The sequence below is a fragment of the Microcaecilia unicolor genome, chromosome 10 (assembly GCF_901765095.1).
Source record: "Microcaecilia unicolor chromosome 10, aMicUni1.1, whole genome shotgun sequence".
In the NCBI taxonomy this organism is placed as follows: Eukaryota; Metazoa; Chordata; class Amphibia; order Gymnophiona; family Siphonopidae; genus Microcaecilia; species Microcaecilia unicolor.
The window spans coordinates 102,296,987-102,321,996 of NC_044040.1; the positions used below are offsets into that span (position 1 = coordinate 102,296,987).

A 25,010-nucleotide genomic window follows, 5' to 3' on the forward strand; every position below is an offset into this window, starting at 1 on the left:
GGACAACATTTTTGGCGAAAAAGTCGAACAGGTGGTAGAGTCTCTCCACCAGCGGGACACCGCATTCGACAAATTCGCCCGCCGGCAGCCTTCAGCTTCTACCTCTACAGGTAGACGATTTTTCGGGGGAAGGAAGACTGTTCCCTACTCTTCTGGCAAGCGTAGGTACAATCCTCCTTCCCGACAGCCTGCGGCCCAGGCTAAGCCCCAGCGCGCTCGCTCTCGTCAGCAGCGTGCGACTCAGCAAGGCCCCGCGGCGCCCCAGCAAAAGCAAGGGGCGAGCTTTTGACTGGCTCCAGCAGAGCATAGCCGACATCCAAGTGTCCGTGCCGGGCGACCTGCCGGTCGGAGGGAGGTTGAAAGCTTTTCACCGAAGGTGGCCTCTCATAACCTCCGATCAGTGGGTTCTGCAAATAGTCCGGCAGGGGTACACCCTCAATTTGACCTCAAAACCTCCAAATTGTCCACCGGGAGCTCAGTCTTACAGCTTCCAGCACAAGAGGGTACTTGCAGAGGAACTCTCCGCCCTTCTCAGCGCCAATGCGGTCGAGCCCGTGCCATCCGGGCAAGAAGGGCTGGGATTCTATTCCAGGTACTTCCTTGTGGAAAAGAAAACAGGGGGGATGCGTCCCATCCTAGACCTAAGGGCCCTGAACAAATATCTCGTAAAAGAAAAGTTCAGGATGCTTTCCCTGGGCACCCTTCTCCCCATGATTCAGCAAAACGATTGGCTATGCTCTCTGGACTTGAAGGATGCCTACACACATATCCCGATACTGCCAGCTCACAGACAGTATCTGCGATTTCAGTTGGGCACACGCCACTTCCAGTACTGTGTGCTACCCTTTGGGCTCGCCTCTGCGCCCAGGGTGTTCACAAAGTGCCTAGCTGTGGTAGCAGCGGCACTTCGCAGGCTGGGAGTACACGTGTTCCCATATCTCGACGATTGGCTGGTAAAGAGCACGTCCGAGGCAGGAGCCCTGCAGTCCATGCAGATGACTATTCGCCTTCTGGAGCTACTGGGGTTTGTGATAAATTACCCAAAGTCCCATCTTCTTCCAGTGCAGAACCTCGAATTCATAGGAGCTCTGCTGGATTCTCGGACGGCTCGCGCCTATCTCCCAGAGACGAGAGCCAACAACTTGTTGTCCCTCGTCTCGCGGGTGCGAGCGTCCCAGCAGATCACAGCTCGGCAGATGTTGAGATTGCTGGGCCACATGGCCTCCACAGTTCATGTGACTCCCATGGCCCGCCTTCACATGAGATCTGCTCAATGGACCCTAGCCTCCCAGTGGTATCAGGCCGCTGGGGGTCTAGAGGACGTGATCCACCTGTCCACGAGTTTTCTCGAATCCCTGTATTGGTGGACGATTTGGACCAATTTGACTCTGGGACGTCCCTTCCAAATTCCTCAGCCACAAAAAGTGCTGACCACGGATGCGTCTCTCCTGGGATGGGGAGCTCATGTCGATGGGCTCCACACTCAAGGAAGCTGGTCCCTCCAGGAACGCGATCTACAGATCAATCTTCTGGAGTTACGAGCGATCTGGAACGCTCTGAAGGCTTTCAGAGATCGGCTGTCCCACCAAATTATTCAAATTCAGACAGACAACCAGGTTGCCATGTATTATGTAAACAAGCAGGGGGGCACCGGATCTCGCCCCCTGTGTCAGGAAGCCGTCAGCATGTGGACCTGGGCTCGCCGGAACGGCATGGTGCTCCAAGCCACATATCTGGCAGGCGTAAACAACAGTCTGGCCGACAGGTTGAGCAGGATTATGCAACCTCACGAGTGGTCGCTCAACTCCCGAGTGGTGCGCCAGATCTTCCAAGCGTGGGGCACCCCCTTGGTGGATCTCTTCGCATCTCGAGCAAACCACAAAGTCCCTCAGTTCTGTTCCAGGCTTCAAGCCACCGGCAGACTGGCATCGGATGCCTTCCTCCTCGATTGGGGGGAGGGCCTGCTGTATGCTTATCCTCCCATTCCTCTGGTGGGGAAGACTTTGTTGAAACTCAAGCAAGACCGAGGCACCATGATCCTGATTGCTCCTTTTTGGCCGCGTCAGATCTGGTTCCCTCTTCTTCTGGAGTTATCCTCCGAAGAACCGTGGAGATTGGAGTGTTTTCCGACCCTCATCACGCAGGACGAAGGGGCTCTTCTGCATCCCAACCTCCGGTCCCTGGCTCTCACGGCCTGGATGTTGATGGCGTAGACTTTGCCTCTTTGGGTCTGCCAGAGGGTGTCTCCCGCATCTTGCTTGCTTCCAGGAAAGACTCCACTAAGAGAAGTTACTTCTTTCATTGGAGGAGGTTTGCCGTCTGGTGTGACAGCAAGGCCCTAGATCCTCGCTCTTGTCCTACACAGACCCTGCTTGAATACCTTCTGCACTTGTCTGAGTCTGGTCTCAAGACCAACTCTGTAAGAGTTCACCTTAGTGCAATCAGTGCATACCATTACCATGTGGAAGGTAAGCCGATCTCAGGACAGCCTTTAGTTGTTCGCTTTATGAGAGGTTTGCTTTTGTCAAAGCCCCCTGTCAAGCCTCCTACAGTGTCATGGGATCTCAATGTCGTTCTCACCCAGCTGATGAAACCTCCTTTTGAGCCACTGAATTCCTGCCATCTGAAGTACTTGACCTGGAAGGTCATTTTCTTGGTGGCAGTTACTTCAGCTCGTAGAGTCAGTGAGCTTCAGGCCCTGGTAGCCCAGGCCCCTTACACCAAATTTCATCACAACAGAGTAGTCCTCCGTACTCACCCTAAGTTCTTGCCAAAGGTTGTGTCGGAGTTCCATCTGAACCAGTCAATTGTCTTGCCAACATTCTTTCCCCGTCCTCATTCCTGCCCTGCTGAACGTCAGCTGCACACTTTGGACTGCAAGAGAGCATTGGCCTTCTACTTGGAGCGGACAGAGCCCCACAGACAGTCCGCCCAATTGTTTGTTTCTTTTGACCCCAATAGGAGGGGAGTGGCTGTAGGGAAACGCACCATATCCAATTGGCTAGCAGATTGCATTTCCTTCACTTACGCCCAGGCGGGGCTGGCTCTTGAGGGTCATGTCACGGCTCATAATGTTAGAGCCATGGCTGCGTCGGTAGCCCACTTGAAGTCAGCCTCCATTGAAGAAATTTGCAAAGCTGCGACGTGGGCTTCTGTCCACACATTCACATCCCATTACTGCCTGCAGCAGGATACCCGACGCGACAGTCGGTTCGGGCAGTCAGTTCTTCAGAACCTGTTTGGGCTTTAGGATCCAACTCCACCCCCCGAGGGCCCTGTTTGTTCTGTTCCAGGCTGCACTCTCAGTTAGTTGGTAAATTTTTTAGGTCAATCTCAGTTATGTCCTCGCCGTTGCGAGGCCCAATTGACCTTGGTTGTTGTTTTGAGTGAGCCTGGGGGCTAGGGATACCCCATCAGTGAGAACAAGCAGCCTGCTTGTCCTCGGAGAAAGCGAATGCTACATACCTGTAGAAGGTATTCTCCGAGGACAGCAGGCTGATTGTTCTCACAAACCCGCCCGCCTCCCTTTGGAGTTGTGTCTTCCCTTCAGAGTTTTGTCTTGCTACATACTGGACTGGCCGGCTCGAGCCGGTTTCGGGCGGGAAGACGGCCGCGCATGCGCGGTGCGCGCGAGGGCTAGCAAAGGACTTTGCTAGTGAAGATTCCGATTGGAGGGGCTGCCGTGGACGTCACCCATCAGTGAGAACAATCAGCCTGCTGTCCTCGGAGAATACCTTCTACAGGTATGTAGCATTCGCTTTCTATTCACATGCTGTTTTAGTCTCCTTAGATATCCACCATCTATTGCTAAATTTTTTCAAGCACTTCTAAATGGGACTCCAGCTCATCACTCATCCCAGGTTAGACCTCTGCTTCTGCGTGCTCCTTGCATGTGGTCTCTGGTGCTATATTGCTGCTCTCGCGGTGATCCTGTGTTGCAGTCTGGATTGTACTGCCTATATGAAATATGAAACTGTTACACCTTTTTTTTCAGGTCCCTCTTCCCACTACTGTCTTGCCCTATTCTTCATATCTCGCCCACTGAAAATAACTTTATTCCCATCATTCACAGTTTCCACAGCCGGTCTAGCCGATTTGCCTAGAATCGGATAAAAAACAGAGGGTCTTGCAGAACTCCACCTTCACTCTATGGTCAGACTTGTCATCTTAAACCTACATCATCCCCCAAAAGACAACTTTTATGGATTTCTCCCTCAACAAACCAGACGACCCTCTTTCAAAATCTCCTTGTGGGCTACATTAATGCCAGATCGGTGGTTAACAAAGCAACTATTATATCTGACTGGATCTCAGCGGAACTCCTTGACTTGCTTTTTATCAGTGAAATATGGATTCCTATCCAGCAAGATCCCATTCTTCTCGATTTATGTCCTCCAGGATACAAACTACTACTACTTAACATTTCTAGAGCGCTACTAGGGTTACGCAGCGCTGTACAAATTAATAACTAAGGGCGGTCCCTGCTCAGAAGAGCTTACAATCTAAAGGACGAAATGTCAAGTTGGGGTAGTCTAGATTTCCTGAGTAGAGGTTTTGTGATTAGGTGCCGAAAGCGACATTGAAGAGGTGGGCTTTGAGCAATGATTTGAAGATGGGTAGAGAGGGGGCCTGGCGTATGGGCTCAGGGAGTTTGTTCCAAGCATGGGGTGAGACGAGGCAGAAAGGGCGGAGCCTAGAGTTGGCGGTGATGGAGAAGGGTACTGAAAGGAGGGATTTGTCTTGAGGGCGGAGGTTACGGGTAGGGACGTAAGGGGAGATGAGGGTAGAGAGGTAAGGAGGGGCTGCAGATTGAGTGCATTTGTAGGTTAGTAGGAGAAGCTTGAACTGTATGCGGTATCTGATCGGAAGCCAGTGAAGTGACTTGAGGAGAGGGGTGATATGAGTATATCGGTCAAGGCGGAAGATAAGACGTGCGGCAGAGTTCTGGATGGACTGAAGGGGGGATAGGTGGCTGTGGGAGGCTGGTGAGGAGTAGGTTGCAGTAGTCAAGGCATGAGGTAATGAGGTTAATGAGAGAGTGGATGAGAGTTCGGGTGGTGTGCTCAGAGAGGAAGGGGCGAATTTTGCTAATGTTGTAGAGGAAGAAGCGACAGGTCTTGGCTATCTGCTGGATATGCGCAGAGAAGGAGAGGGAGGAGTCGAAGATGACACCGAGGTTGCGGGCAGATGATTGGTCTCGCCAGGGAAGAAGAGAATGTGGCATTGCTTTGATCTACCGCTCCCATTTTACTATTGATATTACAGCGGATTCACTAACTCCTCATCTTGAAATTGCCTCCTTGAGAATCACCAGCAAATCGTTGCATGGCCATTTATATTGCATTCTATTTTATAGACCTGGTAATTGGAAACAATCGCAAATTATCTTTACTGACTTCATCTCCAATGTATGTTTAACTTGTCCTAACATTATTATTGTAGGTGACATCATCCTCCACCTAGAAGATACCACATCGGCCAGTGTGCGGGATTGCACTGATTTTCTCCTCACATGGGACTTTTCTTTACCATCCCTACAAGTTACCCATACCAAAGGGCATTCCCTCTATCTTCTTTCCTGCAAATTATCCTTTGATGATAATTTTTGCATACAAAAATTTAAATGGACAGAAACTCCATGGTCCGATCACTGCAAGTTAAACTTAACCCTTTATTGCGGAAAAGAGTCCCCAATGCTCACCGGGCCGTATACCTTACAGTTTTAGAGATAAAATTGACCCTATGTACGTTTGGAAAATGGTTTATGACATTCCTTGGACAGCTAGTACGGATTCTAACTCCTTCCAATTCGACTGGGATGCTAGGTGCAGAACCGTCTTAGATGTTTTAGCTCCTGTACACACTTGCGCAACACACCAACAGAACTTGACGCCTTGGTATAATGAAGAACTTCGAACAATTAAAATACTTACTCGACGTGCTGAGCGGTCCTGGAGAAAAAATAAAAACGAGCATATCCTTCATACGTGGAAACAAGTGCAACGAAAGTATAATTATTCAATACGACAGTCTAAGTGGCACTACAAAACCAAAATAGGTCCAAACTTTAGAGACTTAAGGAAACTATTTTACTTTGTCAGTAAATTAACAGATTCTAATTCACTGACCACCACTTGCACAGATATTCCACCTGCTGACGATATTGCAAAATACTTTCAGGAAAAAATTACTAATTTGCAGAAAACAATCCCACAGAACACTACTGACATTGATTCCTTTCTCCGATGTCTCACACCTATCTCTGGTGAACATCCTGCAGACTGGGCAGACTTATACGGTCTGTGCCCTGAAGAGCACAGGTACAAATCAAAGTATGGTATACACAAAAAGTAGCACATATGAGTTATCTTGTTGGGCAGACTGGATGGACCGTGCAGGTCTTTTTCTGCCGTCATCTACTATGTTACTATGTCTAACTTTGCCCCACTCACCTTGGAGGCTGTCACCCAGGGGTTTCACAAATTTTCCAAAAAGTACTGTCGGCTAGACCCCTGCCCTAATTACTTGCTCAAATCAGCACCTTCCTGCTTTCTTTCAGACCTCACTACCTACCTCAACTATATGCTCGAACGCGGTCTATTCCCTGTATCACATGGCAAGATATTACTTACGCCAATTCTAAAGGACCCCAAGAAAAAAAGTGGTGATCTTACCAACTATCGCCCTATTGCTTCAATTCCACTTTTTGTAAAACTGATGGAGATCATGGTGACGAAACAAGTTACTAACTATCTTGACAAGTTTTCTGTTTTTCACGAATCTCAGTCTGGGTTTCGTTCCCTTCACAGCACCGAAACCTTGCTAATTACTTAACAGCTTTCGGCAGGAAATAGCTCTAGGCAAATGCCTACTGTTTTTATAGTTCGATATGTCAAGTGCTTTTGACATGATTGATCACACCATACTGCTGAACCTTCTTGACAGCGTAGAAATCTGCAGACATGTTCATAACTGGATTAAGGGCTTTCTCTCTTCCAGAACTTACCAAGTTATTGCCAACTCAGATTTATCGCAGTCGTGGAAAGCAACCTGTGGAGTCCCTCAAGGCCCTCCACTATCGCCAACTCTCTTCAATATTATGATGATTCCACTGGCCAAGACCTTAAGTAACTTAGGACTTAACTCGCATATTTATGCTGATGATGTTACTATTTATATTCCCTTCAAAAATGACTTGTCCGAGATCTCTAGAGAAATTAACCGCTGTTTAAATACGATGTACTTTTGGGCATCTTCTTTCAAACTCAAGCTGAATGCTGACAAAACACACTGTCTACTGTTATCATCTCAGCACAGCAAGTACAGACCTCCCACATTAAACACCCCCACCTTAAACCTTCCCATACAAAATAGCCTTAAAATTTTGGGAGTCACCCTTGACCGCTCACTTTCACTCGAACAACTCGTTAATGCCACCACAAAGATGATCTTCTCGCTGTGGAAACTAAAAAGAATAAAAACATTTTTCCCTCGAGAGGTCTTTCGCAGCCTCATACAGTCCGTCATACTATGCCATCTGGATTACTGTAACGGAGTGTATGCTGGATGTAAGCAACAACTAATTAAGAAACTGCAGACAGCCCAAAATTCAGCGGCCAGATTGGTTTGTGGAAAGTCCAAGTTTGAGAGTGCCACGCCCCTCCAAAAGAAACTACATTGGCTTCCTGTCTAAGAACGTATCACCTTCAAACTCTGCTCTCTAGTTCACAAAATCCTACATGGTGAAGTACCTGGCTCTATGATAGATCTCATCAACCTGCTGCTTCGGAATACTTTCAGACTCTCCCGTTCATATCTTACCCTTCCTTTTCCTAACTGCAACAGCATCAAGTACAAGTCCACGTATGCTACCTCCTTCTCTTTCATAAGCACTTAGCTTTGGAATTCTTTGCCGAGGACCATAAAAACCATCACAGATCATCTAACTTTCAGGAAATCTCAGAAGACCATGTTATTTGGTAGTGCTTATCCCACGGCCTCTTCATGTGTCTCCACTGCTGGAAGCGCATCGATCTAGAGACACTTGGACACATCCCCCTTCCCTCTTCCCTCATAGTTTCCCTTCTCCTTCCGTCCATTCTTACTCTTCCCCAGTATCTCTTGTTGGTTTTTTGCTGTGTTAGCTTCATTTTACTGCATTGGCGTCTGCCTCTGTGGTGCATTGTAAGCCACATTGAGCCTGACACTGTTGGGAAACTGTGGGGTACAAATGAGATGATAAATAAATAAATGTATGAGAATTCCTTCAAGTCAATCACCTTGTGCTTAGAGCCTATCTCCAAAACAGGTATGGATATTTGTCTTTCAAGTGCCAAAATCCAGCTACACTGCCACTCGGGAAAAATGCCCAAGATAAATGGGGGTGATATAGCGCATACTTCTTAGGCTGCCATTCCATCGGGTGACATCACTTTCTCCCGACAACCATTTTAAAAGTAAACCTTTTTCTGTTTTGGCCATTTTATGAAACTCTCCAACTTATTCCCATGAAATTCAACCAAAATTCATCCTAATGGTATATTCTCATGCTTATTAAGAGTACTCAGTTTATTATGGGATGCTCCAAAAACTTAAACAAAATAGAAATTTGCTTTGAGGTAGTTCTTCCCCCCCCCCTCCCTTCATCTGTGCCTATAATCCCTTCTAGTTTTATAAGGTTTGATTTCCTGGGTGCTTGGGTAATTCTATAGTAGTAGTTTGAATTGAGCTTCCAGCTTCAGTTCTAAGAGCTTTTCCCTCTGCTGTGGTATCTGATTCTATACACAGACACACTCCAAATAAAAATTTATCAAGCATTCATTTTGTCAAGCTTTTGGTATGCAAACCATATACACGAAAATTGTAACTCTGCTAGTTACTAGAGTTGCTTTAGTTGATGTGAAGCAATTGAAATGCTATTAGTTGGTTATAATAGTGCTGTGTTATTTTCTCCAAGAATAACAAACAAGAGACAATCTCACATGTGGATGATGTCATCTGACAGAACCTGGCATGGAGATCTGTCCAGCAACTCTTCCAGAAGCTTTTGGAAGTCTGCAGTGCGTATGCATGCACATCTTCCTGCCTGCCACTGCTATATGGAACCAGATAGTTGCTTTTCTTCAGTAGATCAGTGAGGATGCTTTGTTCTTTTCTCTCCTCAGCTCATGTCAGCTTTGGCTTTGCAGCCTTTTTCCTTTTGTTAGTGCTGCGAAGGACCAGATTTTGCCCTCATCTTATTTTTCCCGTAGTTGTCGTAGCGTTTTGGCATTTCTAAGTTTTTATTTTCCAGTTTGTCAGCCCCTTTAGGCTTAATTGCTCGTTTGGAACAATTTTTTTCTTCTAATAATTACAATTGAGCCATTTGTTTTCACTCCCTGTGAGGAAAAGCTAAAGCAGCTAGGGCTCTTCTGCTTGGAAAAGACGATTGAGGGGAGATATGATAGAAATTTATAAAATACTGAGTGGAGTGCAACAGGTAAATGTAAATCGGTTTGTTTAGTCTTTCCAAAAATATTAGGGCTACGGGGCATGCAAAGAAGCTACTAAGTAGTGAATTTAAAATGAATCGGAGAAAATATTTATTCACTCAGCGAGTAATTAAACTCTTGAATTTGTTGATGGACAATGTAGTAAAAGCAGTCAGCTTTGCAGGGTTTAAAAAAGGTGTGGATAATTTCCTAAAAGAAAAGTCCATGAGCCATTATTAAATGGACTTGGGAAAATCCACTGCATGTTCTAGGATAAGCAGCATAAAATCTTTGTTCTGGGATCTTCCCAGGTATTTGTGACCTGGATTGGCCACTGTTGGAGACAGGGCTTGATAGACCCAGTATGGCAATGTTTATGTGCTTGCTTTCCCCAATGTCCCGAAATGCTCGGTGGTTTTAAGAAGTGCTTCCGATGTGCTAGGACCATGTCACTGACACTCATTTATGGTGCCAGTCATATCTGGGGCCTGACCACAATGTTTCTTTTTGCAAATTCTGTTGACAGCTGTCAAAAAGAACCATTAGGAGTGATGAGGAGCAATGCTAAATTTATTTTTGGCTCCGAGAAGTTCAAAGCCTGTATCGGAGACATCGGTCCTCATGGCTTCCGGAGCTGGGGATGGATTGGCATCAATAGCACCTGTTGCGACTGTGCATATTTGGATGCCACCACGAGGACAAGTAAAGAGTCAACATTGTCCTTGTTAGTGCCGAGTGATAACAATAGATGGGGCAGAGGCCAAGATGCATCAGCACTGGTCCCCTTTGAGGCATGTCACCAGGAGCCACCAGAGCATCAAGAAGCTGATCCAGGCTATGCTCCAGGAGGAGCTAAAATGTTTTCTCAACCAACGCAATGTCGAACTATCGTGGCCATTAGCATCAGGCCCAAGGTCAGTTCAGCCCATTCTAGAAGCCTTTGATCTGCCTGTTGACCTTCCATTGATGCCGTTACCTAGAAGAGCATCAATATCAGTGCTGGCTGAGAAGGTTTTTGTGTGCAGTCCTTCAAGGGAGAAAGCTTTCTTGGGTCCCAGGATCCTGCCCATTCCTCAGTGTTCTCGCCTAGAACCTGGACAGTGGTTCAGTAGATTGAGGTAGGTACAGACTCAGGCAGAGGATTATTACCTTGAGTCTGATTCGGATCTCTCCTGGGAGTCTGAAGATGAGCCAGAAGTCCTTTCAGAGGAAGGGTTTCTTGACATCCCTTCAGAACCCTCCAAGCCTTCCTAGTTTTTTTGTTCTGTTTTTTTTGGGAGATGTCTCAGTTCATCCCATTTAAGTTGGATGTTGAGGATGAGTGCAGACTGAGAAGTGTGCAAATGAAGCAGTGGGAGATCCCCCTCTCTTTGCATCCTAGTCACAAGAAGTGCCACTATGTACAGAGTTTAGAGGGCTCCTGGATTTGAGAAGTTTAAGCTTCCTCACCTTTCCATAGTGGTTGAATCTGCTCTCAGTAAGCCAAACGTGCCAAGACTCAGTCCTCAGTGCCTTTGGGGAGGGATGCTAGGACTTTTGGAATATTTTGTGAGCAAAATGTTATGCTTTTCTTCTGCATATGTTCTTATCAGCTCTTTATGAGCATGCACTTAGAGAACTTAGTGCACAGTGTGGCAGAGTTTGTAGGCACTATCATTTAAGAAGGCTGCAGAGTTCCACCTGATAGTGTCCAAGCAGTAGGAGTGCTTGAATGCATATGATTTGGTCAAACTGTGATTCTTCAGATGTGGTATCCAGGGCCTCCATTGTGTGCAGACTCACCTGTCTGTGCTTCAGACCTGGAATCAACAGTTCATGAGAAGCTGGTTGAACATCCCTTGCTGAGGTGACAATGTGGAGGAGGTCACTGACCTCATCAAGAAGAGAACTGATAACCATCAAGTCATTCTTCTGGCCCACTCTTGGTGTAGCATTCACTTCTCAGAGGAATTTAGGCACAGGCAAAGCAGAATCTATTACTTTCCAAGGCTGAGGTTTCCTCCTCCCTACCTACCTTTTCCAGCTGTCCCGGAGCTCCCGCTCCTGCCTGAGGAAGCAGAGAGCTTAGAAGTCCTAGCCAGCTTCCCAGTCTAAGCAAGGGACAAGCTGACCAGCTCTAGGAGAGCATAGCTACGGTAAAAGTAACCGTGCTGAACGACCTGCTGGTAGAAGGGAGGCTGAATTTATTTCAAGAAATCTGGCCCCTCGTAACTTCAGACCAGTGGCACTCCACTACTTACTTTTCTTTACTCCGAGTAGATTCTATTTACCACCACTCTGTCGCCTGTCAACCAGTTTCCAATCCAGTTCACTACTTTGGGTCCTAGGTTCAGCCCTCTCAGCTTATTCATCAGTCTTCTGTGAAGGACCATATCAAAGACTTTGCTGAAATCCAAGTGTCTTACATCTAGCGCATGTCCTTTATCCAATTTTTGGGTCACCCAGTGAAAGAAATCAGATTTGTTTTGTAGGATTTTTCCTTGGATCCTGCAACCCATTGGCTTCTAGAAAGGTATATAGGTGATCATAGTACAGCCTGTTATTTTTCCATTTACAACACCATACGTCTATGTATCTAAAACTTTCTTCTTTACACCAAGCTTCGAGCCACATATTGAATTTTTCTGTTTTATTTTCTTTCTTCTATAAAGTCATAATGAATACAGATTTAGAAACTTCAGAGGCCAGAACATCTGCAATTGAAAAGAAAGGAAGGGGTTTTGCTCTGTTTTTTTCTTTATAGGTAGATGGAGGTAAAGTCAGCAGATTGTCAAAGGGATATTAAGAGAAGGACACACAGGAAAGAGCAGATTAAAATCTCTAAATCAAACTAAACTATAATCTGAAAATTCATTGTTCAGCTCTCTGGCAGCACTCAAAACAAAACTGTCCTTTTCAGGATTTACCATGACTCCACAGAGCTGCCCTTTCCTTTTATTTTTAGTCACAAGATACATTGGAACCAAATTGATTAGATTAAAATAATAGGCAACACTGCAGTAGAATTAATGTACAAAACACAGTTCTGTTAATAAAGGCATTCTTAAATGAATTTCAGCATAAAATATAAAGATACATTGCAACTGTAAGTTATTGGTCAGAATGAAGACAGATTTAGAAACTTAAGAGACTAGAAGAAAAAGGGAGGGTTTTTTTTCCCTTTATAGGATGGATGGAGATAAAGTCATTGGATTATCAGGGAAATTTTAAGGGAAGGGCACACAGGTAAGAGCAGATTAGAATCTTTGAATTTAAAAAGGCATGGGATAAGCATGTGGGATCGCTTAGGAACAGGAAGAATTAGGGGTTACAGAGGATGGGCAGACTGGATGGGTCATATGGCCTTTATCTGCCGTCATGTTTCTATGTTTCTAAACCAAACTTAATCTGAAAATTCAGTGCTTAGCTCTCTCATGGAAAGTGTGTTAATATGTGTACACTTTGTTTAGCACAGATTGTTAATAAATTAAACCCCTCCTACCTCAGAAGTAATTTTAGTGCAAGTAAAATAAAACCCTTCCTACCTCAGAAGTAATTTTAGTGCAAGAAAAATAAGAGATCATCTCTGGGAAAAAGGTGTCACCAGAAAGTAGAAACAAACAAACAAACAAAAAAAAGAGGTTTTAATGAATTTTGTTAGAATAAACAATTTGTAGTACAATCAGTGCGTTTTTTTGTGCTGGTACGCGCCGGTATTGCATACCGGCGCCTTTTATTTTACCTTTCGAGCAGTGGCTTACTAAAAATCTCTGAATCTGCGGCGCAGCGCCTTGCATCTGCAAAACAAGCAGATCGCCTTGGGCCTTCCCTCACTGTCCTGCCCTCCTTTGATGTAACTTTCTATTTCCGTGTGGGCAGGACAGAGTGAGGGAAGGCCCGAGGCGATCTGCTTGTAAAAGCGCATTGGGCCGGGTGGCAGAGAGAAGGGGGCTGTCCAGGAAGCTGAGCGTAAGCAGGTGGGGACTGGGCTGGGAGGGGCTGAAAGAGGGGTCTCAGATGGGATCAGGGGGCTGGAAGGCAGCGGGAGGAGGATGGGCGGTAGGGAGTGAGAATCGCTGGACATGGATGAGAGGGGAGGACGGGGCAGAGGAGAATCGCTGGACATGGATGGAAGAGCAGGGAAGAGATAATCGTTGGACATGGATGGAAGGGCAGGGAAGAGAGAATCACTGGACATGGAGGGGAGGGCAGGGGAGAGGAGAAATGCTGGACATGGATGTAGGGGAGGAAAAAGAAAAGAAGATGCACATGGATGGAGATGAGGGAAAGGGAAGAGAGTAGAAAAACTGCATATGGATGGAGAAAATAGTCAAAAGCTGGAACCATGTTATACCTCCTCTAATCAATTCCCCGGAGGACCCAGCTTTTACTTAGATGTAGGGCAAGAAATGTAAGAGGAAAGTATAGAAATAAATGGAAAGGAAGCCCTGGAAACCGAGTTCAGAGAACAGATAGAGAGCAGCAGAATCAGAGACTGGGGGCAACATGATCAGAACAACAGTCACCAGACAAAGGTAGAAAAAATAGTTTTTTTTTTAATTTTTCTGTTTGGAATATATCCAGTTTGAGAATTTACATCTGCTGTCTTATTTTGCACTGGGTATACTGGAGCTGTAACAGCTTACAGAAATTTATACTGGTATAAAATTGCAATTATGCCTATTTATATGTGCCATTTCTGCCATAAGGGGGTGTGGCTATGGTGGGTGTGGCTACAAGGGGGATCCATACATGGTGACCCCGCCCACAATGAGTACCGGTACCTTTTTTCCTACAAAAAAAGCACCGAGTACAATAGTCTTGAAATCCCATATTTGTATGCGAAAAAGCCTCTAGATTGATGAACCCTGCTATGCGATTATACGTGATGGGCCATATTCAGATTTAGGCGCTGGAGAAAATCCACACTAAGTGCTATTCTGTAAAGAGTACTCTGGGCTGAGGTATGAGAATTTAAGCCATCTGAAACTAGTGTAAATTATGGTGTGCAAATTGGGTGCTTAATCCCGGTGTGTATCAGTGCATCTGAATAATTTAGAATGCCCTGAACCCTCCCATGACCATCCCACTCCCATGACCATACCCCTTTTTGGGTTGTAGCGTGGTATTTTGGGCATGCAGCATTATAGAATAGCACATAAATGCATGGGTAAATCCAAATCTGTTCCGATTAACATCAGTAATTGGTTGTTAATACCCAGTTGACTGACTACTTTGTGAACACATATGAGCTCTCTGCCGAACTTTAGGCTACCTATAAAGAATCTGAGGGGATGCTCTTAGGCAGTCGTGAGCTTCAATTTGTGATTGCTGTCTTTTTTTTTTTTTTTTTCCCCCCTCTTTTTTTTTTCTCTCCTTTTTTGTCCCCTCTTTTTTTTTTTTTTTTTTAATAGGGAAAAAGCATTTGGAGAAAGCAGTTGAGTACTGTTTTGCACTGCTTAACCTGACTCTGCAAAAAGAGAATCTTTATATGGACCTCCTGCGTGAAAGTCATCTGTCTCTCATTGTTACTCCTTTGGAGCAGCTGCTGCAAGGTATCAATCCTCGTTCCAAGAAGGCAGATCACGTGGTCAATATTGCTAGGTGAGTATTAAAAATTCTTATTAGTCTTGGTCTTCCAGCACTTAAACCAGGGGCGTAGTCAGACCTCTGCATGAGGGGGTCCAGAGCTCGAGGTGGGGGGGCACAGTTTAGCCCGCCACCGACCCCCCCCCCCCGCTGCCCCTCCCCCTTCACTTTTGATCCCACCGCCGCCCCTCCCCATCACCGCTGTATACGCAGGACGTCAGGAGTCAGGACTCACAAACAGATCAGGAAATGCGCCGGAGACCAGTGCTGAAGAAGACTTTGGCTGGCGAGGTTTGGGGACCCCTTCTAGCAAAGGTACCTGGTGGCGGGGGAGGAGAGTTTGAAAGTGGCGGGAGGTCAAAATAGAGGGGGCCAGGGCTAAACCTGTGGGGGCCCATTCCCCTGTGGCCCTACCTAGTTACGCCACACCTAGCCACACCCCTGACTTAAACAGTTTGACTTAATAGTACTATTTTTTTGTTTTAGGTACCATAGTTTCTCCAAGGACAAGCAGGCATAAAACACGTTTGGATGATATCATCCACGGAGCCTGGTGCAGACATTGCCAAATGCATTGTCACTTTAAATGTTGGAGGTGATGCCCCCACAGCAAATGTATGGGTGCCTTCCTTCCCAATGGTAGTGCACGGGACCAGCAGTATATCGTTTTTAGGTGGAACAGAGAGAGTGTATTTTTTAATTTCTCAGCACATCAAACTTGTGCCTTTTTGGTGCCTTCCCTTTTTTGGGATATTTTTTTTCTTCATATTCTTCATTTTTCTAAGTTAAGTTCAATTCATTCATTTTTCAATTTTGAGTCTTGAGGCCTCTGAGCCCTTTTTTTGTCTGGGAAGCATCAACAAATTTTGGGTATGTGACTACTTGAGCTTCTTTGCCATAGAGTCTTTTAACCTTGCGTTGGCTGTTTTTCCTTCCATGTTAATGAGGATGCTGAGTGGCATTAAGAAATGTATTTGATTCAATAGGACTATTTTAGGCACAGATACCCGAAACTGATGTATTCAGTGCTTGGGTCTGGAGCATGGGGACATACAGTGTAGCCTCTGCATGCACATACAAGTGAGAACCCTTAAAGCCTGCAGAGTACAGCGTGAAAAACGTTTTGGTTCTGCGTGATCCGCATGGAGCATGGTAGGTGAGTCATCACTCGACCCAGAACCTGCATCGACCGGGTGCACTGCTGCGACATCGAGATGGTCTGACTTTGGGCTTGCTACCATGAATGCTTAAGGAATTTGTCATCGTTGTTGGTGCTGTGTGTATCGAGGGACCTGCAGTGTAAAAAGCCTAAGAAGCATCGCCATTGTTCTCTCTCCAGGCACTGACTATTGGCTTACCTCACGGTCCCATACACGCATTCACGTATTTTTCGCTTGCTAAATGACCATAGGCTTGGGAGTCAACCAGGAGGAGTGCTGCTTATTTTACTGCCCTGTTTTCATTACCACACTTTGTTAGGTCTGAATCTTCCTTTTGTCAATTCAAGATAAGACTCAAGACCTATTTTTTTAAACCTAGCATTTGATGGCTTTTTTACCCAGTGAGGACTAGTTGTTATTCAGGTATGTATTTTACAGAGTTTTTCTGTGTGTTGGGGGGGGGGGGGGGGGGGGCAGAGGCATAGCTAGGTGGGGCGCAGGGGGAGCAGTCATTCCCCCAAACAGATTTTGGGGAACACATGCTGCCTGAGGTGACCTGGAGCTTTTCCTCTGCTGCGCCCCACCCTTGTATAAACAGGATGTTGCATCAGAGACGTGGGGTGCTTCAGAGGAAAAGCTCAATGTTGGCTTAGGTAGCGTATGCTGGGTGCTGCTGCGAGCAAAATGAGGTTTGTCGGATCGGGGGGAGTGAGGGAGAAGTGCTGCACACGAGGATGGGTGGAAGGGAGGGTACTGGGGTGGGAAGAAAGGGAAAGGAAATGAGGTCTTGCTACAAACTTTTTAAGTAAAAAAAAAAAAAAAAAGTGTGTCGGATGGAAGGAGGGAGCAAGTGGACAGACCTGGAAGGGAAGGGTCAGAGATGGCACTGGATAGAAGGATGGAGAGGGGGACGGACACTGGATGGAAGCTAGATGCAAAGCACTGATGATGAAGGCTAAAACAGAATATAAAGAAAAGCTTGCCTTGGTTACAAAAGCTCATATTAACACCTTTCTCAGGTACATCAGAAGCAGAAAACCTTTGCGGCAATTCGTGGGACTGTTAGATCATGAAGGAGCAAAAGGGGCACTCAGGGATGACAAGGCCATAATGGAGAGACTGATTAAATTCTTTGCTTCGGGCTTTACGGAATAAGATGTAAGAGATCTACCTGTACTGGAAATGGTTTTCAAGGGTGACGATGCGGAGGAACTGAAAGAAATCTTTGTGAAGACGTATTAAATTGACATATTAAAAAGTGATAAGAGAGAAAGTAGTGGTGCGATCCAAGATGGCGACATTTCGAGCAGCTTAAGCGGACACACTCAGAGTTTGCAGCAGCGGACTCTTGTGAGAGCGTCTTACCTATCTATCGATGGGGAAGAGGAGAGGCAAAGTCCGGGAGGCTCCCCATGTCCCGGGCGGAACGCCCCAGCTACTCCAGACGACGCTGGAGGAATTCCGAGTTTTTTCCGCTCCTGAGTTGGCGTCTACTCCTTCAGCCGAAGCTGGCGCTTTGACGCTAGACGGCAGTGGAGACGGGGCTTCCTTGAGCCCCGTCGAGCATGCGGCACCTCCACAACCCGGAAGAGAAGCTCTAAGTGCGAGCCCTGTCGCTGCAATCCTAGGAGGAATACAAGGCGTACAGGGAGGGAGCCAGCACGAGAGGACATCTGGAGCCGATAAGCAGGAGGGACCGGGACTATCATCTACTCACGTTGTTTCCAAAACTGTGAGTATCCTGGAGCAAGCCTCCAAGGCCCCTCTTCCGGAGTTTCTAGTGGGAATGGTAGTGAAACCTGCCGTAGTGACTTTGGAGTCACTATGGGACTTAACCTCTACGACCCAATCTGCACTACAAGCTTTAGTTTTGAAAAATATGGAGACAATTAAAGCACTTTCGGAGACTGCGTTAAATCAAATACAAACTTGTGAACTCCAGGCTTCGGAGGTTAAGAAATTGTCAGAAAAAACTGAAAAACTTGCACTGGTGGAACAAACTTTAATTAAGGACAAAAACTTCACTTTAAGACACTTGGAGTATTTGGAGAATTATTCTAAGAGATTGACTTTACGTTTCATAAATTTTCCTAGATCCCCTTTAATACTTCCAATCCAGATGGTTAGAAAATATTTAATAGAAACTCTGGGAATGCCTGAGAATTCATTGCCACCTATAACCCGTGCTTATTATATACAAGTGGATGGGAATATCCCAGAAAATTTACAGAGGCAAGATGCAATGAATCTCACGGCATTCCTCGAGTCTTCTCTTGAGGTTATAACCCAAAGGACCACTTTACTGGTCACATTTGCGTTGGAAATAGATAGAGACGCTGTGCTCAAACTTTCTTTGAGACACTTGGATTCGCTGTTTTTGGGTTCAAAAGTTAGAGTATTTCCTGACTTATCCAGGGAAACTCAGAGGAGACGTAAACTATTCTTGTTGTTACGCCCTAGGGTAATAGCAATTGGGGCAGACTTTCTTCTCAGATTCCCATGTATATGTAGAATAAAATTTCAACTTAAACATCAAATTTTTGAACCAAAACAGCTGGAGGACTTTATAATAAGCAGAGAAGAGGTCAGAGTACAGGTTTAGTCTCATATGTAACACTGTATGGCAGATTAGAGTAACCCACTTAGGAATTAAGCTGCTTTTTTTTTTTTTTTTCCCTTTTGTGAAACTGCTTAAGATTTAAGTATAGATATTTCCTTTTTCTTGGATCAATTACCTAAATTTGTGGGCGATAGTTGAGTACCCTTGAGGTCGATTCTATTTGTATATTGAATGATGATTTTTTTTCTTTTGGTGTATTTTCACTCATAAGTATTTATTATGAATGTTAAAATTAATAAATAAAGAATTAAAAAAAAAAAAGTGATAAATCCCCTGGACAGGATGGCATACACCCCAGGGTACTGAAAGAACTCAAATATGTAACCTGTTGTTAAAATAGTATTTAGTACCTGAAGATCGGAGGGTGGCCAATGTTATGGTGAGTTTAAAAAAGGGTTCCAGGGGTGATCTTGGAAATTATAGACCGATAATCCTGACTTCAGTGCTGGGAAAATAGTAGAAACTATTATAAAGAATAAATTTGCGAAACAGATAGATAAACATGGTTTAATGGGACAGAGTCGGCATGGGTTCAGTCAAGAGGAAGTCTTACCTCACCAATTTGCTTTATTTCACGCATAAATAAACATATTGATAAAGGTGAGCCACTTGATGTAGTGTATCTTGATGTTCAGAAAGCTTTTTACAAAGTTCATCATGAGTGAATCCTGGGAAAATTAAAAAAGTAATTGTATAGGAGGCAGTGTCCTTTTGTGGATTAGGAATTGGTTATTGGACATAAAACAGAGAGCTGGGTTAAACGGCCATTTTTCTCAATGGCATTGGGTGAATAGTGGAGTGCCACAGGGATCTTTACTGGGAGTGGTTCTATTTAATATAAAAATAAATATAAATGATCTGGAAATCGGTTCGATAAGTGAGGTGATTAAATTTGCAGATGACACAAAATTATTCAAAGTTGTTAAAACATATGCTGATTGTGAAAAATTGAAGGAAGATCTTAGGAAACTGGAAGACTGGGCATCAAATGGCATATTAAATGTAATGTGTACAAATACAAAGTGATGCATATTGGGAAGAATAATCCAAATCATAGTTACCTGATGCTTGGGGTCCACCTTGGGAGTCAGAACTTAAGAAAAACATTTAGGTGTCGTAGATAATATGCTGAAATCTTCTGCCGAGTGTACATTGGTGGCTAAAAAAGCTAACAGGGTGCTAGGAATTATTAGGAAAAGGATGCAAAATAAAACCAAGAATATTATGCCTCTGTATTGCACCATGGTGCGACCTCACCTTGAGTATTGCATTCAGTTCTGGACGCTGTATCTCAAAAAAGACATAGTGAAATTAGGAAAAGTTCAAAGAGAGACCAAAATGATAAAGGGGGTAGAACTCCTCCCATATGAGGAAAGGTTAATGAGGTTAGAGCTCTTCAGCTTGGAAAATAGATGGTTGAGGAGACACATGATTTGAGGTTTATAAAATCCTGAGTGGTGTAGAACGGGGTAGAAGTGAATAGATTTTTCACTGTTTCAAAAAGTATACTAGCCGTTGAGCCCGTAAAAACGGGCTAGTATAGGACGGGGGGGGGGGGGGGGGGCTTTCACCCCCCCCCCCCCGCCGCTGCCCCTCCGAGGTCACCGCAACGCCCCCCCCCCTTCGGAGTCGCCGCCACCCCTCCACCCGGGCCGGGCCCTCGCTTCGCTATTGAAACAGCGCGGGAACGCAGCACACAGCTCAGATGAGCTGCCGTCCTTCTTCTCTGCCTGTGTCCCGCTCTCATGGGCGAGGGCGGGACACAGGCAGGGAAGGAAGGCCGACGGCAGTTCAGCTGAGCTGTGTGCTCCGTTCCCGCGCTGTTTCTATAGTGGAGAAAAATGCCCGGCCCGGGTGAAGAGTGGGTGGCGGCGGCGACCTTGGGGGGGGGGGGGGGGGGGAAGCGGTAGCGACGGCGGTTTTGTCCCTCCCCTTGCGCAGTAGAGACCCTCTCTGTCCCGCCCCTGTCATCATGTATTGACGCGGGGGCGGGACAGAGAGGGTCTTTACTGCGCATTTGCGAGTGAGTTCGTTCACTCGCCGTTTATATGTTTGATAGACCAGGGGGGGGGGGACAATGAAATTGCATGGAAATACTTTTAAAGCAAAAAGGAGGAAATATTTTTTTTCTCTCGAATAATACTTCCATATCATCAAGCTGATCAATCCATAGACTGGTGGGTTGTGTCCATCTACCAGCAGGTGGAGATAGAGAGCAAACTTTTGCCTCCCTATATGTGGTCATGTGCTGCCGGAAACTCCCCAGTATGTTCTCTATCTCAGCAGGTGGTGGTCACACACAGCAGCAGCTCTGGCTAGGCCTCCAAGCCTAATCCTTAGGTTTTGTTGAGGCCTGGGGTTGAGGGCTCTTTTGAGCAAGTGCAAACCTGGTGGTGCCAGGTCCCTCCTTTTCTCCCCCCTCCCGCTGGCTCCGTTTAAAAAAAAAAAAAAAAAAAAAAATATTTTTAAACGTCTTTAAAGGCGTTTAATTCGACGTTTCTTTAAACGTTCATTGCAGCTACTCACTGGGACACCAGTTCGTTACAGCTCGGAGCGGCAAGCAGGTAATTTTACCTTTTTATAGCGGGCAGGGGGTTCCCCGATTCTTCTCCTCGTGGCAATGGCATCGGAGGGCGAGGGCGCAAAGGGTCGCTCCCCGGATCGCTGGAGCGCTTCTAGAGGGGATGCGGGGGTTTTACAACCTGATTCGCCCTTGATGGGTGATAGTTTAGTGACCGATGAATGTCCCGGTCGTTCCTCCGGCGTGGCGGTTTTTTCCCGCCATAAACGCCCATCCCCCGCTCCTCGCCTCCGCCATCTTGGCCGGCCACGCGGCTCGGACGGCTTCTTCTTGGGCCGCCCTTGAGGTTGGAGACATTAATGCCATGAACGCCCTTAATTTGGGCGACGGCACAAAAGCGGCTAAAGTTAAGCGCCGTTCTTCCCGCGCGGCTCCTTCACGGAGTTTCGCGCCGGACGCCATTTTGGATGCGCAGCATGTCTCTCCCCCGCTATTGCGAGCGCCGGTTGAGAGTGCGTCTAGGGCTGTTGCCCAGGCTGCGGAAGTGCACAGTCTGGGGGGTTTCTCCCCCGAGTTTGTTTTGCTGCTGCATCAGGCTTTCCTCATGCAAAACGCTGCCCCTGCTCCCTCTTCTGATAAAGAGGTTGAGGTTCCCAGAGGTAAACGCCCTCGGGTTGATTTCCAGGCCTTGGAGGACTTTTGTCTCCTCCGATGTAGATGAGGGCAGCGTGTCTGAGGTCTCCCAACGATCCTTTGCGGATTCCTTGGAGGAGATAGATCCCCGCTCGGATGGAGCGGATGACCCCTCTGCAGCGCGGCTTTTTAGCCCAGAGGATTTGCCCAACCTGTTGTTACAGGCCATGGACACTTTGAAGATTTCCTCTCCGGAGGACGTCTCTCCCTCAGCCCCTGTTGGCTCTGCCATTATGCTGGGGACGAAGCGCCCGCCTAGAACCTTCCACGTGCATGATGCCATGCACACCTTAATTGCGGCTCAATGGGATGTCCCGGAAACGAGCCTTAAAGTGGCTAGGGCTATGTCCCGCCTCTATCCTTTGGCTGTGAGTGAACGTGAGGCCTATCTGTGGCCTACCGTGGATTCTTTAATCACTGCGGTGACTAAGAAAACGGCGTTGCCGGTGGAAGGTGGCACGGCCCTAAAGGACGCCCAAGACAGAAGATTGGAGGCGGCCTTAAGGTCGTCCTTGGAGGCAGCTGCTTTAAGTTTGCAGGCCTCAGTTTGCGGCTCCTATGTGGCCAGGGCGTGCCGGACTATGGTGCAGCGGGCTTCCCCTCGGATCATTCCTTGAGGGCTGATTGGCCGGCCCTGGAATCGGGCTTAGCCTATTTGGCAGACTTGCTGTATGATGTCTGGAGAGCCTCAGCTAAAGGCATGGCTCAGACAGTCTCTGCGCGGCAGTGGCTTTGGCTGAAACATTGGTCTGCTGACCACGCCTCTAAATCCCACCTGGCTAGATTGCCTTTTAAAGGCAAGCTGCTCTTTGGGGTCGAGCTGGACAAAATCGTGACCGATCTCGGCACGTCTAAGGGCAAGAAATTACCAGCGGTCAGGGCTCGGGTTAGTACTCGTCCCGATACCTCCATACCGCCCGGGCAAGTCGGGTTCCTCTGCCCCCTCTTCCTTCAAGAGGAATTTCTCCCCCAAGCAGCATTCCTTTCGCAGAGACCGCCGTCCCGGAGGTGCTCCCTCCGGTCCTCCCCCAGGGTCTCGTACCCAATGACGGGGCCTTGGTCCACGCCCCAGTGCAGATTGGAGGACGGCTGTCCTCGTTTCTGGGCGAGTGGACCACTATAACTTCAGACGCGTGGGTGCTGGAAGTCATCAGAGACGGCTACAAGCTAGAGTTCTGCCAACCCTTAAGAGACGGGTTTGTACTCTCTCCCTGCAAGTCTCCGGTCAAGCTGTGGTAGTGCAGCAGACCTTGGACAACCTGATCCGCCTGGGTGCGGTCGTTCCGGTGCCAAAAAATCAGATTGGCAAGGGACGTTACTCCATTTACTTTGTGGTTCCAAAGAAAGGAGGTTCTGTCCGGCCTATCCTCGACCTCAAAGGGGTCAATCGGGCCTGGAAAGTGAGGCACTTTCGCATGGAGACTCTCCGCTCTGTTATAGCGGCAGTGAAGGCAGGAGAGTTCTTGGCTTCCTTGGACATCAAGGAAGCGTACCTGCATATTCCCATCTGGCCTCCTCTCCAACGCTTTCTGCGTTTTACAGTCCTGAGACGACACTTCCAGTTCAGAGCCCTCCCTTTCGGGTTGGCTACTGCTCCGCGGACCTTTTCCAAAGTAATGGGGGTCATAGCGGCCTTCCTGCTAAAGGAAGGAGTACAAGTCCATCCTTATCTGGACGACTGGTTGATCCGAGCCCCCTCTTATGCAGAGTGCAGCAAAGCTATGGACCGGGTAGTTGCTCTTTTGAGCTCCCTGGGATGGATCATCAACTGGAAGAAGAGCCAGCTGCGCCCGACTCAGTCCCTGGTGTATCTGGGAGTTCGATTCGACACCCAAGTGGGCAGAGTGTTCCTGCCAGACAATCGGATTGTCAAGCTTCAGGCTCAGGTGGACTAGTTCCTAGTAGCCTCTCCTATTCGGGCTTGGGACTACGTGCAGCTGTTGGGCTCTATGACGGCCACGATGGAAGTAGTGCCCTGGGCCAGGGCTCATATGAGACCACTACAGCTATCTCTGCTGCTGCGCTGGACTCCGATGTCGGAGGATTATGCTGTGCGCCTTCCCGTGGACCCAGCAGTGCGCAAGGCGCTGAGCTGGTGGACGCAGACAGACAAGTTGTCTGCAGGATTGCCTCTGGTGACCCCGGAGTGGATTGTCGTCACGACAGACGCCTCTTTGATGGGCTGGGGAGCCCACTGCTTGGGAAGGACAGCGCAGGGGCTCTAGTCTCCTGCAGAGGCAAGTGGTCTATCAACCTCCTGGAACTCAGAGCCATTCGCTTGGTGTTATTGGAGTTCATCCCGGTACTCGTGTTGAAGCCTGTACGGGTCCTGTCGGACAATGCCACGGCTGTGGCCTATATCAACCGCCAGGGAGGTACCAGAGCGCCCCTCTAGCCAAGGAGGCTATGAGTCTTTGCCAGTGGGCGGAAGCGAACCTGGAGCAGCTTTCAGCGGCCCACATTGCCGGAGTCATGAATGTCAAGGCGGACTTTCTCAGTCGCCATACCTTGGAGCCCGGAGAGTGGCAACTATCTGCTCAGGCGTTCTTGGACATCACGAAGCGCTGGGGCCAGCCGAGCCTAGATCTGATGGCGTCATCGGCCAATGGCCAAGTGCCGCGCTTTTTCAGCAGAGGACGGGACCCTCGATCCCTGGGAGTAGATGCTCTTCTCCAACAGTGGCCGACACAAGAGCTCCTCTATGTGTTCCCGCCCTGGCCCATGTTGGGCAGGGTGCTAGACCGGGTGGCAAAGCATCCCGGCAGGGTAATCCTGGTGGGTCCGGATTGGCCCAGACGTCCCTGGTATGCGGACTTGATCAGGCTCTCAGTCGACGATCCTCTGCGGCTGTCAGTGGAGCAGGGCCTGTTACATCAGGGTCCCGTGGTGATGGAGGATCCCTCTCCATTTGGTCTTACGGCCTGGCTATTGAGCGGCAGCGTCTGAGGAAGAAGGGCTTCTCAGACAAGGTCATCGCC

At 47.4% G+C, this 25,010-nt stretch overlaps 1 protein-coding gene across 1 annotated transcript in view; it reads left to right on the forward strand.

Annotated features, from left to right (window-relative positions):
• The window catches only part of NUP205 (nucleoporin 205), a 1,281,456-nt gene that overhangs the window by 348,958 nt on the left and 907,488 nt on the right, over window positions 1–25,010 (forward strand). The window contains exon 15 of the mRNA XM_030216143.1: window positions 14,864–15,053. Coding sequence (XP_030072003.1) covers window positions 14,864–15,053 — 190 coding nt within the window. The remainder of the gene's footprint in view (window positions 1–14,863; window positions 15,054–25,010) is intronic.